General features: G+C 35.1%; 1 protein-coding gene across 2 annotated transcripts in view; it reads left to right on the top strand.

The window, feature by feature from the left end:
* The window catches only part of LOC140443195 (uncharacterized), a 46,345-nt gene that overhangs the window by 15,536 nt on the left and 15,175 nt on the right, over positions 1–15,634 (top strand). For both annotated transcript variants that reach the window (XM_072534311.1, XM_072534310.1), the window contains exons 7-11: positions 2,772–3,687; positions 5,719–6,023; positions 10,223–10,824; positions 11,515–11,876; positions 13,038–13,477. In XM_072534311.1, the coding sequence (XP_072390412.1) occupies positions 2,772–3,687; positions 5,719–6,023; positions 10,223–10,824; positions 11,515–11,876; positions 13,038–13,477 (2,625 nt within the window). The remainder of the gene's footprint in view (positions 1–2,771; positions 3,688–5,718; positions 6,024–10,222; positions 10,825–11,514; positions 11,877–13,037; positions 13,478–15,634) is intronic.

Here is a 15,634-nt window from a genome sequence, read left to right as displayed (position 1 = left end):
AACCAGCGCACAAACCGGATTTCGTTTACTTAAAATTCGACACTCCCACTTACACTTTAAACCTTATTCTGGCTTACTGTAAGTAAGATAACTACTTGTCAATTACGATTGTACATGTACAGATGTAATTGTTTGTTTCTTGTGTCTGTATTGGCAAAGTGACTTGAATATGTTTACATTAAGTTTTTTTAAATTTTTCTATGTATATATAAATCAGCTTACTAAAAAATGTACAAAAAGATAACAATTTTGTGAAATAAGAATAAGAAATTCTTGGCATCTTTCATTACATAAAATCTACTGACTTTCAGCACAATAATCAAATTCATGAAATATCAAGATAATTTGGTTTTCGTTAATCATGCGTAAAAATCCTGTTAGAAGACATTACATAATTACATTACATAATTACATAATTACATGTAATTCCTAACTTAGTTTTTGAAATGATATTATTTTTAAACAAATGCAAATTATTACTTTAAAAAAACTATAGAATTTTTAAACAGTCTAACGCTATTTGAAATTCCATCACATCTCCTCTAGCTCAATGTTTTCATCATCATTTTGGCTTTACAACCCTGTGTGGGTCCTGGCCTCACTTATCTTGATCTATGTTATCTAGGAATCTTGTTCTGGGTCTTCCTCTTCTTCTTTGACCAATAGGTCTATCAAGGAGCGTTTTTCTAGCTGGGTCGGTTTGCTCCATCCACATTGCATGGCCTACCCACCTCAGACGTCCTATCTTAATGTGTTGTACGATATCTGGTTCCTGGTATATTCTATAGAGTTCGAAGTTGTATCGTCTTCTTCAGACACCATTTTCATTTACCGCTCCATAGATTCGCCTTAGTATTTTTCTTTCGAAACATCCTATCATGTTTTCATTGCTTTTTGTTAAAGTCCAGGTTTCTGAACTATATGTTAGGACTGGGCGTATTATTGTTTTGTAGAGTTTTACTTTTGTATTTCTTGATATAACTGTAGATTTAAAAAGGAGATTAAGCCCAAAATAGCATCTATTAGCCGTGCAAATTCTGCAGTTTATCTCTGTGGTAGTGTCATTTTCAGTATTGACGAGCTTTCCCAGGTATACAAATTCGTTAACTGCTTCGATGACGTCGTTTTCTATAACAAGTGGCCGTAGTATTTGTGGTTGCGTACCTATTTTCGTATATTTTGTTTTATTGGTGTTTATTATTAAACCCATTTTTGTAGCTGCTTCCTGTAGTGCTACGTACACCTCTCGTGCTGCGTTTTCCGTTCTCCCAACAATATTGATATCATCAGCATATGCTAGGATTTGCACAGATTTGTTATATATTGAACCGGTAGTTGTGATTTGTGACGTACGTATTACTTTTTCCAGGGCTAGATTGAATAGTATACAGGAGAGTGGGTCTCCCTGACGTAGCCCGTTATTTATTTTAAAAGGTTCAGAGAGTTCCCCCTGGACTCTTACTTTGCATTCAACTTTTTCAAGGGTTAGTTTGGTTAGACTTACCAACTGATTTGGTACTTCTAGGTCTATCATTGCTCTAAACAATTATCTTCTATTTACAGAGTCGTAGGCTGCCTTGTAGTCTATAAATATGTGGTGCGTGTCTACACCGTATTCCAGTGTTTACTCTAGAATTTGTCTCAGGGTTGAAATCTGATGAATTGTTGATTTACCACCTCTGAAACCAGCCTGGTATTGTCCTATTATTCGCTCTGCATATGGTGCCATACGATGGCATAGTATATTGGAGAATATTTTATACGCTGCATTTATGAGCGTAATTCCTCGATGGTTAGAGCATTCAAAGATATCTCCCTTTTTGTGTATGGTGCAAAGTATTCCAATATTCCAATCATTGGGAAGGGACTTCTGTATCCATATTTCTTTTATAAGCTGCTGTAGCGCTATTATCATATCGTGGCCACCTTCTTTATATAATTCCGCTGGGAGATTATCTATTCCGGGTGATTTGTTTCTGGCTAGTTTGTTTACAGCGTCTTTAACTTCCAGGATCGTTGTTGGATCCTCCTCCCTCTCGTCTGCTCCGCTTACATCACAGCTTTCGTCTTCTGGGTTTTCTTCTTCTTCCTCTATATTAAGTATCTGGTTAAAATATTCCGTCCATCGGTTTAGTACGTCTGTTCTTGTTGTTAATAGATCGCCATTTAAACTTCTACATTGATTTGTGTTTGCCTTGAATTCTTTTCTGTTGATGTTAACTTTCTTATTGAATGTTCTGAATTCTTTCTCTCTGTTGAGGTTTTCTATATATTGAAGTTCCTTTTTTAAGGGGTTTCGTTTCTTCATTCTGTGTTTTAATGGTTATTAAACTGCTGATAAAGTTAACATGAGAAAAGGACAGTTGTGTAACGAGGTGCGATTAATTGTTATGGCTTTAAGAACTAATGGTTTTGACTGGGAAGGCTATTTTGGAAGTCGGATTTATATCTTGTAATATATTTGTACAAGGTCAGACAAAGCTTGTTTTTGGAAATGTGCAACTGCATCTCGCCTTCTAGCATCAATGACAATGTCACCTTTTCTTGAAGAACAAAATTATAGTAGCTGGAAAGATTTTGTTTTCTTGTGAAAAAAAAAACTTTCAAAAAACAATAACTTTATGAAAAATATGTAAAAAAAATGCAACTAATAAAATGAGGAAAATAGATGAAAAAACCTTTTATATAAATTGATAGTTATGTCAATATGTAAAATCATAAAGAGGGTATATTTATATCTAATTTTAACTATTTTTTATATTATTTTCTAGATTACAGAGAATTCTAAAGAAATCATAGATCCTAAACAGAAATCTCCAAAAAAATTATACGATCTGAAAGAGTTTGAGCAATATGCACAAACCAACATTAAAAGAGTACCTGACAGTCTCAACGACACAACATCGTCACATAACTCTGACAAGGAAAATATGTTAAACGCTGCTAACGCACCCAAACAGATCGTTATATTAGATAACGTTTTAATTAAACAACCGCAAGAGGATCCCTACCTACTGCCAACACAAAAAATAAATATTTCAGACCATAATGTAACATGTATGGATATAGACCATGATATAAATTTGGACAAAGAAGCAAGAAACAATTCAGTTGAACAGAATGAATCATTTCATGAGTTTAACGATTTTAGCGAGGGTATGAATAAGCTATTAAAAAATCTGGAGACGTATTCAGAAAATCTTAACAAAAACAAACATATAACTAAAAGACAAATCGAGAATATACAAAAATATTTAGAAAAACTAAATATAATTCATAAAAACATGGAAAATAATATTCCAGTTATTCCCGAACGTACAGATCAGAAAGTTCAAACTGAGAAGAACGTTGTAGAATGTGCAATGCAAACCACGGACGAAAACCAAACACCATTAAATACATTATGTAAGAACTGCAATAAAAAAATTATCTCTAAGCTAAACAGTAGTTCGTCAAGTTCTAAAACGCGTTCCAGTTCGCGAATAAACAGCGGGAAAAGTACTAAAGTAACGCCAATTGACGACTTTGCCGGTACTCTGGTACTCAACTTTGAGACGCAAGATATAGAAAAACAATTTGTAGATAAGATTGAAGATATGGCGAGTTCTACCAAAATTAAAGATATCGACGTTGTTATGGAAGCTGAAAATCAGACGGAAGTTACGTCTAATCAAGGTGATAAAGTGGGTAAGTTTTTTTCTACTCGTATATTAGCAAAAAATATAATGTAACCACTCACTCAGATATTAAAGTCATTAACTTTATTTAATCAGTCATCAAAACTATTAAATAATAGTGGAGAGTCTTAGTATCTGATTATTTCATGATTCTGCTTTTCATTTATTTCATCACAAACATTTCACTAAAGTGAAACAAATCAAATACAGAATCATCAAACTGATACTTCATTCCCTAACAAAAATCTTAAAATACTAAACAAATTAAAACAAAAAGAGAAAACAAACGATTTCTACCTAGCGAAACTGAATTCAAATTTTTACCACTGTGTTTCCTAAAATTTGCGAAACAAACAGCTGGATAAATTACTCGGCAAGGGAATCTAAAATTGCATTCCACATGCCGTTCATCCTGGTCAAAATTCGTAGTGAATTCAGTTTCTGGTACTCCAAACGAAGTAAGTAATAAAACATAATGACGGTATTAGATTTTTGTTTTGATACAGGGCAGCGACAACCGCTTATACGTATTTCGACCTCTTTAGGTCTCGTCAGAACGGTATAGCCACTGCTCTGAACCAAAACAAGAATCTCTCCCGTCCTAGACAATAGTTATCAAAATAACTATATACGGACGTAACTACGCCATCTAAAAACAAAAAGAGAAATCAAACGATTTCTACCTAGCGAAACCGAATTCAAATTTTTACCACTGTGTTTCCTAAAATTTGCGAAACAAACAGCTGGATAATTAAATCTAATACCGTCATTTTGTTTTATTACTTACTTCGTTTGGAGTACCAGAAACTGAATTCACTACGAATTTTGACCAGGATGAACGGCATGTGGAATGCAATTTTAGATTCCCTTGCCGAGTAATTTATCCAGCTGTTTGTTTCGCAAATTTTAGAAAACACAGTGGTAAAAAATTTGAATTCGGTTTCGCTAGGTAGAAATTGTTTGATTTCTCTTTTTGTTTTTAGATGGCGTAGTTACGTCCGTATATAGTTATTTTGATAACTATTGTCTAGGATGGGAGTGATTTTTGTTTTGGCTCAGAGCAGTGGCTATACCGTTCTGACGAGACCTAAAGAGATCGAAATATGCATAAGCGGTTGTCGCTGCCCTGTATCAAAACAAAAATCTAATACCGTCATTATGTGATGACTAAACAAATTATTTATCATCCATTCTTACTCAAACACATTAATTAAGAAGATCTTGGTTAACACAGTTCCTAATAAAAATCTAATACCTCCCTCCGCGATTAGCACTGTTGATCTTGATGGCTGAAGCAATGACAAGGTTTCTAATACTCCAACTTTAAATAGATATTTCGCAATACCTTATATCAAAGATATTACTTCAGGGTTGACTAGGATATTGAATAATTTAGAAAATAATAACAGTAACGATAGGGCCTGCGTAGCGCAAGCGGTAGGATGCTTGCCTCGCACGCCGGTGGACCGGAGTTTGAATCCTACCGCCAGCAAGAACAACTAGACATTTTTAAAAAAATGTCTATAGGCCCCAGGTCGACTCGGCCTGAATAAAATGAGTACCTTGGGTAAAACCAGGAGTAATAATAGGCGGTTGAAGCGTAGCACTGGCCATGTTACCTTCCTTGTATACCGTAGGCCCTAGCTATAGCAGACTACCCTGCTATACTCCCAAAGCCGCGAGCGGTATAAAACGGGAGACTATTATAAAAAAAAAAAAACAGTAACAATGATAATTGTTTTAAAATCAATGTGGCTCATAGATCAGCTTTAACAGTTAACAACGTTTTTTCAAAAATTATTGATAAAACACAAAAAGATAAGCTCAGTAACATTGTCTACAGCATTCCTTATTCTTCATGTAATAAGTCGTACATTGGTCAAAGATCTCAACTACTCAAATCTAGGATCACTTTTCATAAAAGTGATTCACGCCTTCATCCAGACCGTTGTGTATTAGTAGCAAGTTTTGATTTTACTATTGAGTTTTGTGAAAATTAGAGCTTTTAATTTTTTTAAATTAACAGCAATATTTTTTTTAGCCGATCAATCAAAAATAAAGAACATTAGTATTAGTGAACAATTAGAAAAAGAAGATGATAATGTTCTCGTTTGTACGATGAAGTCGGAAGGTCCCGACAATAAAGGACACGTTAGTTTGAAACGAAAGTTATCGGACAGCGATAGCGAGATTGTTGCGGTTCCTAAAAAGCGTTGCAATAGGTTCATACGTGATGACCTGTCTGTAGAATTTGGTAATTCGGAAAATCCAAATAATTACACAAATAACAAGAAAAGTAGTTTCTCTGGTGGATTATCGCCCGAAACTAATGAAGAGGATGACGATGTAAGTTGGTCTTTAGTTAATATTTAGTTGTATCAAGCCTACTACTATTATTCGCAGGTCGCCATTTTAGTAATTTGACATTCACTATTATACCCATCTAACCTATGGTCCCTCATTTTGATTTTAATGAGAGTCACATTTAGACTTCCTAATATATTAGTCTTTAAAGGCTAGAGCGGGATAAGATAAAACCTGCATCTGAGTTTTTTGAAAAAAAAAATTCCTGACCGATCCTTTGCCGAAATGCCGAAAAACATTTTTTTCAGATTTTGTGTATCAAAATTGAGCTCAGGAAATATATTAAAATTTAAAAAAAAATCAAAGCTGTTCTTAAAGTTGTGTTATTCGGCTGAATTTCATTGAAATTATATGTCTAAAAAGGCATATCTCGCATCCCCTTTTGCCATTCATCATCATCATCATTGGCTTTTACAACTCTTCGTGAGTTTTTGCCGCGTTTACTATTGCCTTCCATTGATTCCGATCCTGTGCTATTATTTCCCATGGCCTTACTTCCATCTTCTCCAAGTCTTCCCTGACTGCATCTTTCCACCTTTTTCTAGGCCTTCCTGTCGATCTTCTACCATCTGGTCTTTCCCAAAACACATTGCTAATCAGTCTGTCGTCATCACTCCGTATCACGTGGCCTGCCCATCTTAATCTATTGGCTTTTATGTATCTTACGATGTTTCCTTTCCCGAAGAGAGTCTCTATTTCATTGTTGTATCTGCTCCTCCATTCATTTGTCACGCTGTCCCTGCAAGGACCATATATAATTCGCAGGATTTTGCGTTCCCATACTAATAGCTTATTGATTTCTTTCTTTCTCAATGTCCATGTTTCACTTCCATATGTCACTGCTGGTCGTATTATGGTTTTGTACATTTGGATTTTGGCACGCCTTGAGAGAAGCTTTGACCTCATTAGATGTTGAATGGCAAAGAATGATTTATTCCCCGCCAGTATTCGTATTTCAACCTCCCGTTCTCCTGTGTTTTCACTGGTAATTGTTGCTCCTAGGTATTTGAATTCTTTGACCACCTCAAAATTATGATCGTTTATGGTAATGTTTTGTCTTATTCGCTGTCGTTCCTTTTTTGATGCGACCATGTATTTAGTTTTTTCTTCGTTTATTTTCAGGCCTACGCTTAGTGTTGCTTCTTCAAAGTTCGATACTATATCCTTAACTTCTAGTGTTGTCTGTGCTACTGCATCTACATCATCTGCAAATGCGAGAATAATCTTTGCTCCTCTGGCAGTTGTGTCTGGTTTGACTCTGGTATAGATTTTTCGCATTGCATATTCCAATGCTAGGTTAAATAGTAATGGGACAGCGGGTCTCCCTGTCTGAGTCCGGTGCTTATGCCGAAAGCCTTTGAAGTTTTGCCTCCTATTCTAATTTGTGCAAAGGAATTGTTGACACACATTCGCGCAATCATGGTCAGCTTCTTTGGTACGCTTAACTCCATCATTGCACTCCACAGTTTTAAGCGATCTATGGAATCATATGCTTGTTTGAAATCTATGAAGATCTGGTGTACTTCTTTATTATATTCCCAATACTTTTCTAGCATTTGTCTGATAGTAAATATTTGGTCGATTGTTGATCTTCCAGGCCTAAAGCCGCATTGGTAATCGCCAATAATTTCCTCTGTATATGGCAGTAATCGTTTTAGTACAACTGAAGCTAATATCTTATATGTAGTACCGATTAGTGAGATTCCCCTGTAGTTGCCACATGTATCCTTTCTGCCTTTTTTATGTATTGGCACGATAATACAGCCACTCCATTATTTTGGCATTATTTCTTGTTCCCAGGCTTCTTTCATTAATTGGTGTATTTTAGTTCTAAGTTCATGCCCTCCTTTTTTAATCAGTTCTGCATCAATATTGTCTAGTCCCGGGGATTTGTCATTTTTTAGGGTTTCTATCGCCGTGATAATTTCTTCCAGGCTTGGCGGGGGTACTTCTATCTCGGCCGTTTGGTACTCACAATTTGCTTTATTTCCATCCGCGTCTACCTGGACATTTAGAAGACTTTCAAAGTATTCAGCCCATCTTTCGATTATTTTATTTTCAGCTGTATTCATTTGCTCATTTTTATCTCTCACAAAGTTCGGTGTTCTTATATATGCACCTTTCTTATGTTGTCTTACTTCTTTGTAGAATTTTTTATTTTGCTTGCTTCTGTGTTCACGTTCTACTTTTTCAATTTGTTGTTGTAAATGTTGTCTCTTTTTTCTCCTTACTGTTCTTCTGGCTATGGCTCTCTCTCTATTGTATTGTTCACGCTTTTCATCCGTCGGGTTTGCTAGGTAGTCGATTCTTCTTTTGTTTGCTTCTTTTAAGGTATCCTCGCATTCTTCATCAAACCATTTATTTCTTTTTGCTTTTCTCTTCCGACCTATACACTTCTCTGCTGTTTCTGTAATGATCGTTTTAATGGAGTGCCATTTCTGGTCTATATTTTCTCTTTCATTTTCTTTCGTTTCCAACACCTGGAATCTGTTTCTCGATTCTAGTTGGTATTGTCTCTTTCCCTCTTCTTCTTCCAATTTAGACACATTCCATCTTTCGATCTTCATCTGTTTGTCTGTTGTTTGTGTTGAGATTCTAGTTCTGAGCTTGGCCTTTACTAGGAAATGGTCTGTATCACTATCTGGTCCCCGTCTAGTTCTTACGTCTATTATACTACTGGAATGCCTCCCATCAATTAATACGTGATCAATTTGGTTCCTCGTTCTTCCATCATTTGATCTCCATGTTACCTTATATATGTTTTTCCTGGCAAATTGGGTGCTTTTGATAATCATGTTGCACCCTGCTGCAAACTCAATCAGCCTTGAACCATTGTCATTGGTAATGTCATGCTGCGAAATATTCGAGACTGGACAAACATGACTGTAGACGAATTATTCCACGTTGCAAAAGATAGAGAAGCCTTTAAAAATGTGGTCGCCAACCTCCGTTAATGGGGACGGCATAGGAAGAAGAAGAATGTCATGTAGACTCTGATTTCCAGCTACCGGCCTTATGTGTTCTTCTTTGCCTATTTTTGCGTTTAAGTCCCCTAATATTATTTTGATGTCATGTTTTGGGGCTTCCGTGTATAATCGGGTTAGGGAGTCATAGAATTCTTCCTTCTCTTCCTCTGCTGCTTCTTCGGTTGGTGCATACACTGAGAATATCGATAGATTGAACCATTTGCCCTTTATTCTTATGCTACAGACTCTATCATTAATTGCTTTGAAATCTAGTATAGCAGATTTAATCCTTTCGCTTATTACAAAATCACACCCTCTTTCATGACGTGTTTCATGTCCAGACCATAACACTATTGACTTCTCCATTTGGATTGTCCCCGACCGAGTCCATCTGACTTCTTGGATTGCAGTCACATCGTATTGTAGTTCTTCCAGCTGTTTTATTGCTCTTGTGGAAATTCCAGGTCGATACCAACATAGTACGTTCCATGTCCCTAATAGAGTGTCCTTTATTCGTAGCTTACGTCGTTTGTCCTGATAATCTGTCCTATTCCGAGGCAATAGTATTCTTTTCGTAGCAGTGTATTTTTCCGTGTATGGATCGCTGGTCCATAGCACAACCCCCAACCTGGAGGACCAGAATTTTCTGTCTGGGTTTATTCCCATAGCCGATATGTTCCAGTTTTAAGGCGCCAGAAACTCGCCTTTCACCCTCTCTCGTCAGCTACATAACGCACACCCATTGTGCGCCATGCACCCAGTGGTTACGCGGCATATTGCCTTCGAGGACGTGAGAGTAGGATTTTTTGGCAGAGCTGAGTTCTATTCCTAGAACTTCCGACTTTTTCGTCAGAAAACAGTGGACGTTTCTCAGAGTTTTATTGCAGTGTGAGCATCGACAACTCGTACTGCCTCCGAGGTCCTTTACCAACCTTTAACCACCCCTTTTGCCATTGCTTGCAAGCAATTTACGATCTTCTATTGTGGACCTTACCCCAAAAATTAATTGCCACATAAATTCATGAAGTGTACTCGATACGTATTTCTCTCAGAATGCTCAAAAATGTATTTATTTTCAATTAAATTATTCATCATCATCATTAGCTCGACAACGATTTGTCTGATCTTTTCCTTGCTTTAATTTTGCAGTTGATAATCTTTAGAATTTAATTTAACAATCTTTAGATATATAATAGTAAATCAGAACTATTTTAGGAGTATCTCAACAAGATTTTGAAAAAGTACGAAACTGGTGTAGAGGAATGCAACTCTTCACCGCCTTCCAATAAAGAAATCGTGAATATGGAATTGGAAGACGATTTTGAAAACCTTCTAGCTCGCTTAAACAAAAACGTGGAGACGTTACCCAAACTCAAAGAAAGAACAGAATCACAACATTCAAAAACAGTTTTAGATAACGATAACTTACTTCTAAATCACCAAAGCCTTCCAAAATTAGACAGCGACGTACAATACAAAGAGTCAGAAAATTCTGATATCATTGCAGAAACTGAAACTATGGAACCTTTACCGAAGAAAACGAAAAGAAGATTAAATGATGTTTTCATAAAAGAAAATTCGGAAGAAAAATTTTTGCATAAAGAAAATACAATCGTTTCAAAGACCAGTAAAGAAACATTCTGTCATGAATTAGAAGATAGCTTTGATGGTGTCGATTTTGCGAATATAAACATTGAAGAAGCTGTTAATGATGTTAATAATACTAAGAATTGTAAAGAAAACGAAGAAGATTTGTTTTCCGATGATGATATTGTAGAGACAACACCACAGAAAGAAGTGGAGGTTACCGAAAAAAGGTAAGACTTTTTAAAATATTTTAATATTTTAATTGACAAACTTTTTACTTAAGGCGAAATTAAATACCTTTATAGTGTGATTCTTTGGGAATTCCAATTAGACGTTTGAGAGAAACTGACATCATAAATATTTGAAAATTTAGGGATAAGAGGTTTTTAGATATGCCCAATTATTCTAAAATATGTACTCCCTTATTTGGATGCGGGATACTCCCTTATTTGGATTTTATCCTAAAGCGGGATGTGACACTCCAGGAGTGACCGCGGAGAGGAAGCATAGCTTTCTTATCATTTAAGCAAGGAGCGATTATTTTAGTTTACTTTAATTTATTTTATTCTATCTTATTTTATTTCTATTCGATTCGATAATCGATTTGGTTCGATAATCGACTCTATTCGATTCGATTCGATAGTCCATTCGATTCGATTCAATAGTCGATTCGATCCGATAATCGTTCGATAATAGATTCGATATTTGATTATATTGGATATTTGATTCGATTCGATTTCGATTCGATGATCGAAAAACGTATTTGTAGTCTACTACCAACAAAACAAATTTTTTGGTAGTAGACTACAAATTTTAGAATGAATTATTTACTTGACAATACGATTTTGACGCATTTGTTACATACAGAATTTGTTTACAGTGGTCTTAAAAATATGTACTTATTATTTATTTTTTTTAAGGTCTCAGCTTTTCAATATGACATCGAATCGTTCTTTATTTCCCGCATTGGATGAAGTCGATAAGGAAATTATCGACAATTTCGATGTAAACTTCGTTACCTTATCACCACCGCCTGGGTTTGAGGACGAAAAGGATGCTACGAATCCAGAAGATGTTACAATGATAAATACGGAAGCTCTGCAGATGCCGTTAGAGGAGAATCGAGAACCTAGGACTCCTGATATCTTAAGTGAGGAGAGAACTATCAAGAGTACTACACCGACTAAAGATCCGAGTGGTTTCGGTTTGTTGGATGTCAGTATTAAGAAATTATCACATAGTACTCCACTCACCCAAAACAACATATCTAGGCATACTTTAGGTATGGTATAAAAAGCAAATCTCTATTGAAAATTATATTATTTTTTCGTTTAGTCCTAGCAACGAAAGAATTAGAAATACTGGGTATTAAATCTGTAAATATAGTTCAGCATATTGTCCAATAAATATATTGGTGTGCTAATAGGGATGATACCTGTATTATCTCCCCCAAAACAGTAGTATGAATCCATAACAAAAAACCTAGTAAAACATAATATTATGTTTGTTTATCAGTATGAAATTTAATTTTTATTTTATCATCATCATCTGTCAACCCTTTGAATCCACTTTTGGACATAGATGTCCTCCATCCTCTTTCACTGTCTATCCTTTGCTTTCTGCATCCAATTTCCTGCTGTTTTTCGGAAGTCGTCCATCCATCTTGTTGGTAGTCTACCTAGGGGTCTCTTGATTTCTCTAGGTTTCCATTCTATGAATTTTTGGTTCACCCATTAGCAATTTAACGTTCTATATGGCCAGCCATGTCCATTTGGCTTATGTAATCTTTTCTATGACATTGTTATTTTACTCCTATCTCTCCTACTATCCTGTTTGATGTCATATATCTTCTTGTTCATCATGTTTTCGTTTTTTAATTTGTTTCTCAACTTGACTTAATGGATTCCAGTTTAATTAAAAGATTTAAGTAAAAGTAGTAGATAGTAAGCTACTTCATCACACTTTGACCTTTGACCCCAATTTTCACAGAGGCGCCATTTTTGGTTGAGGCATGTATTATCTCAAATGTCAGGTATGGTTACGTTCTATGTCAAATATCATATATTATAACGTGACATATATTACACTGGATAGAAATTGGACAAATGACATTTGACATAGAACGTGACAAAACCTGACGTAATACGTGCCTTGTGACAAAAAAGGATATACGTGACATTTGGTATAAAATAAATGGCGCATCTACCAAAAAGTGGGGTCAAAGGTCAAAGTGTGATGTGATGAAGTAGCTTACTATCTACTAAAAATCAATTTGATTTCTTATTCATCTATCTGGGCTACATAAAAAAATTGTCTACCAGTCTCGTTTATTGGTCTTTGCTGTGTTCGGATCTTTATAAAGAACATACTTATACATGTTGACTTCGTTAACTCCCCACAATGAATTTTCTGAATCTGTAATAATACTATTGATTCATTTTAGGTATTTCGCCAATTGTTCAGGAAAAGAGTTTGTTTGAAAAGGCCTATTCCAGTAACACTCTCACTTCTAGTGCAATACGGGATACCCCCAAAAAGAAGAACCTCCTCACCAGTCTTCCTAACCAGAAGAGCATTTTGAACTACGTTAGACCATCTCAAGAACCTACTACGAACGTTGCTCCAAAGCAAAAACCTTGTCTAGCATGTACTAGATTAAACAAAATCCAAACCCAGAGTATTTCTTTACTGACCAATAAGAAGTTAGCCACATATAGTGCCAAATTTAACGATTCCGTAACGCATATGATCGTTACTTTGGACGAAAGCAAAAGGATAAAGGATTATACTATGAAGTTTGTGTCGGCAGTGGCATCTGGCATTTGGGTTCTTGGATTTGAATGGGTGCAAGAATGTCTTAAAACCAACAGTATTGTTCCAGAGGTAATGTAAATAATATTTTTATTTAGTTTTATATAGTTTTACGATATTTAACTTGAGAATAGTACATAAATAGGTGATTTAAACATTTTGTTAAGGTAAGATCGTGTTTCTAAGATCGTTATGAAACCAAAGCTCCTTAAATTGAGTGTTTGTTCAGACTTTTTTTCAACGATTGTAGTCTATTTCCAAATCTGACAAAAGGCGATTAGAATCATTGTTGTTAGTAGATATTTCGTGGACTTGGATTCACTATAATGGGGGCATTGCTATTTGTATACGTTTACTTTATTAGGCCACGTAATTTTTTGTTCAACCCTCGTAGACACAGTGATTAATTGGTCTTAATTTATATCAAAAGCTCTACACTATGTCAGAAAGGCTAGCAGTGGACTGATAGTCCGTGATAAAACAAATAGTGTGAAACAAAAGCCAAGTGTTGTATAGTGAAAACATTTTCTCTATTGTAAAAAGGTTACGACTCAAAATAAGAATGCTAAGATGGTAACTTTGTTATGCAATTCGGAAATCTGGGCGTTAAAAACCTTGACAGAAGACATTTAAAGAATTTGACAGATGAACTTGATAGGCATTTGAAATATGATATTGGAAATAAGCTTTCAAATGAAGTATTGGTTTGCATATGATGATATTTAATATAATTTTATAAAAAGCCTTCGTTCGCTTTTTTAATGTCATGAATAAGGATTAAGTCACTGAAATATAAAAACTATGAATTGGTATTTCTTTTTAATTCGCCCCACCATTCTACACGTGTTTTGGTACTTACTAAACACGTGTAGAACTTGGTCTACTTACACAGACTTTTGGTAGCTCGAATTGAAATGAAATGCTGTTTATCTATATGGCTGTTGTAGTAGCATAACATCAAAGAATATAGAAGGACGTTTCAAATGGGCGATTTACTCGGTTTAGGACTTCAAAACACTCCTGTAGAGGGCTACTGCATAAACTCAAACCGTGGCCGACGGCTTAAAACTATATCATGAAACATAGAGTTAGGGGGAAGTGGGAAAGGAGTACAAACGAAGCTATTTAACTTATGCATCCAAGATTAATAAAATTTCGACACCATTGATTTTTAAACTGTTTTTTTCACAATAATATCATTATTTTTATATTATTAATTATATATATTAATTATATATATTAATTATATATATATATATATATATATATATATATATATATATATAAATATATATATATATATATATATATATATATATATATATATATATATATATATATATTATAATATTTATTTTTGCGATCTTTAACAAATCAGTACAAATTGTCGGATACGCAGATGACATAGACATCATAGGTAGGTCCACAGAATCTCTGACTGAAGCATTTCGTTCGTTAAGAGCATCTGCACACAGAATGGGACTAAATATAAATGTTCAAAAGACCAAATATATGTGTTGCACTAGGTCAAGCAACCCGACACCTACACGAATAATAATTGATGACCTAGAACTGGAAGGTGTTGACACCTTCATATACTTAGGGTCGCTGCTAACCAAAGATAACAACGTCAGTGCTAACATATGGTTCAGAAACTTGGACACTAACACAGAATGACCAAGAATTGCTTATACCGTTTACCGTTTTGAGCGAAAAATACTAAGACGAATATATGGAGGCATAAAAGAACAAGGTTTGTGGCGCAGGTGTTACAATTTTGAGTTGTATAGAAGATTTGGAGAACCTGACGTTGTAAAATTCATTAAGGTAGCACGCCTCAGATGGATAGGTCATGTAATCAGACGAGAGGAAGATGCCATAGTCAGAAAAGTTTTTGACCGAAGAGGGCCGATCGGACAACGAAGAAGAGGAAGACCGAGACTTAGGTACCAAGACAACCTAGAAAATGATTTGAAGTCTATCGGAATTAGAGTATGGAGAAGAGTTGCCAGAGACAGGGGCGAATGGAGGATTGTTCTGAAGAAGGCTTTGGCTCATAAAGAGCTGTAACGCCACTGATGATGATGATGATCATGATATCTTTATTTTTAGTATATTTGTTAAATTTTTAATTTTAAAACTTAAAAAGGTATGAAAATTTCAATACATATTAGTATTTTTTTTTATTACATGTAAATAAAATTTTATAACTTTGAATTAAAAAAAGGT

The sequence above is a fragment of the Diabrotica undecimpunctata genome, chromosome 6 (assembly GCF_040954645.1).
Source record: "Diabrotica undecimpunctata isolate CICGRU chromosome 6, icDiaUnde3, whole genome shotgun sequence".
Taxonomy (NCBI): domain Eukaryota; kingdom Metazoa; phylum Arthropoda; class Insecta; order Coleoptera; family Chrysomelidae; genus Diabrotica; species Diabrotica undecimpunctata.
This window is presented reverse-complemented; position numbering and strand designations above follow the sequence as displayed.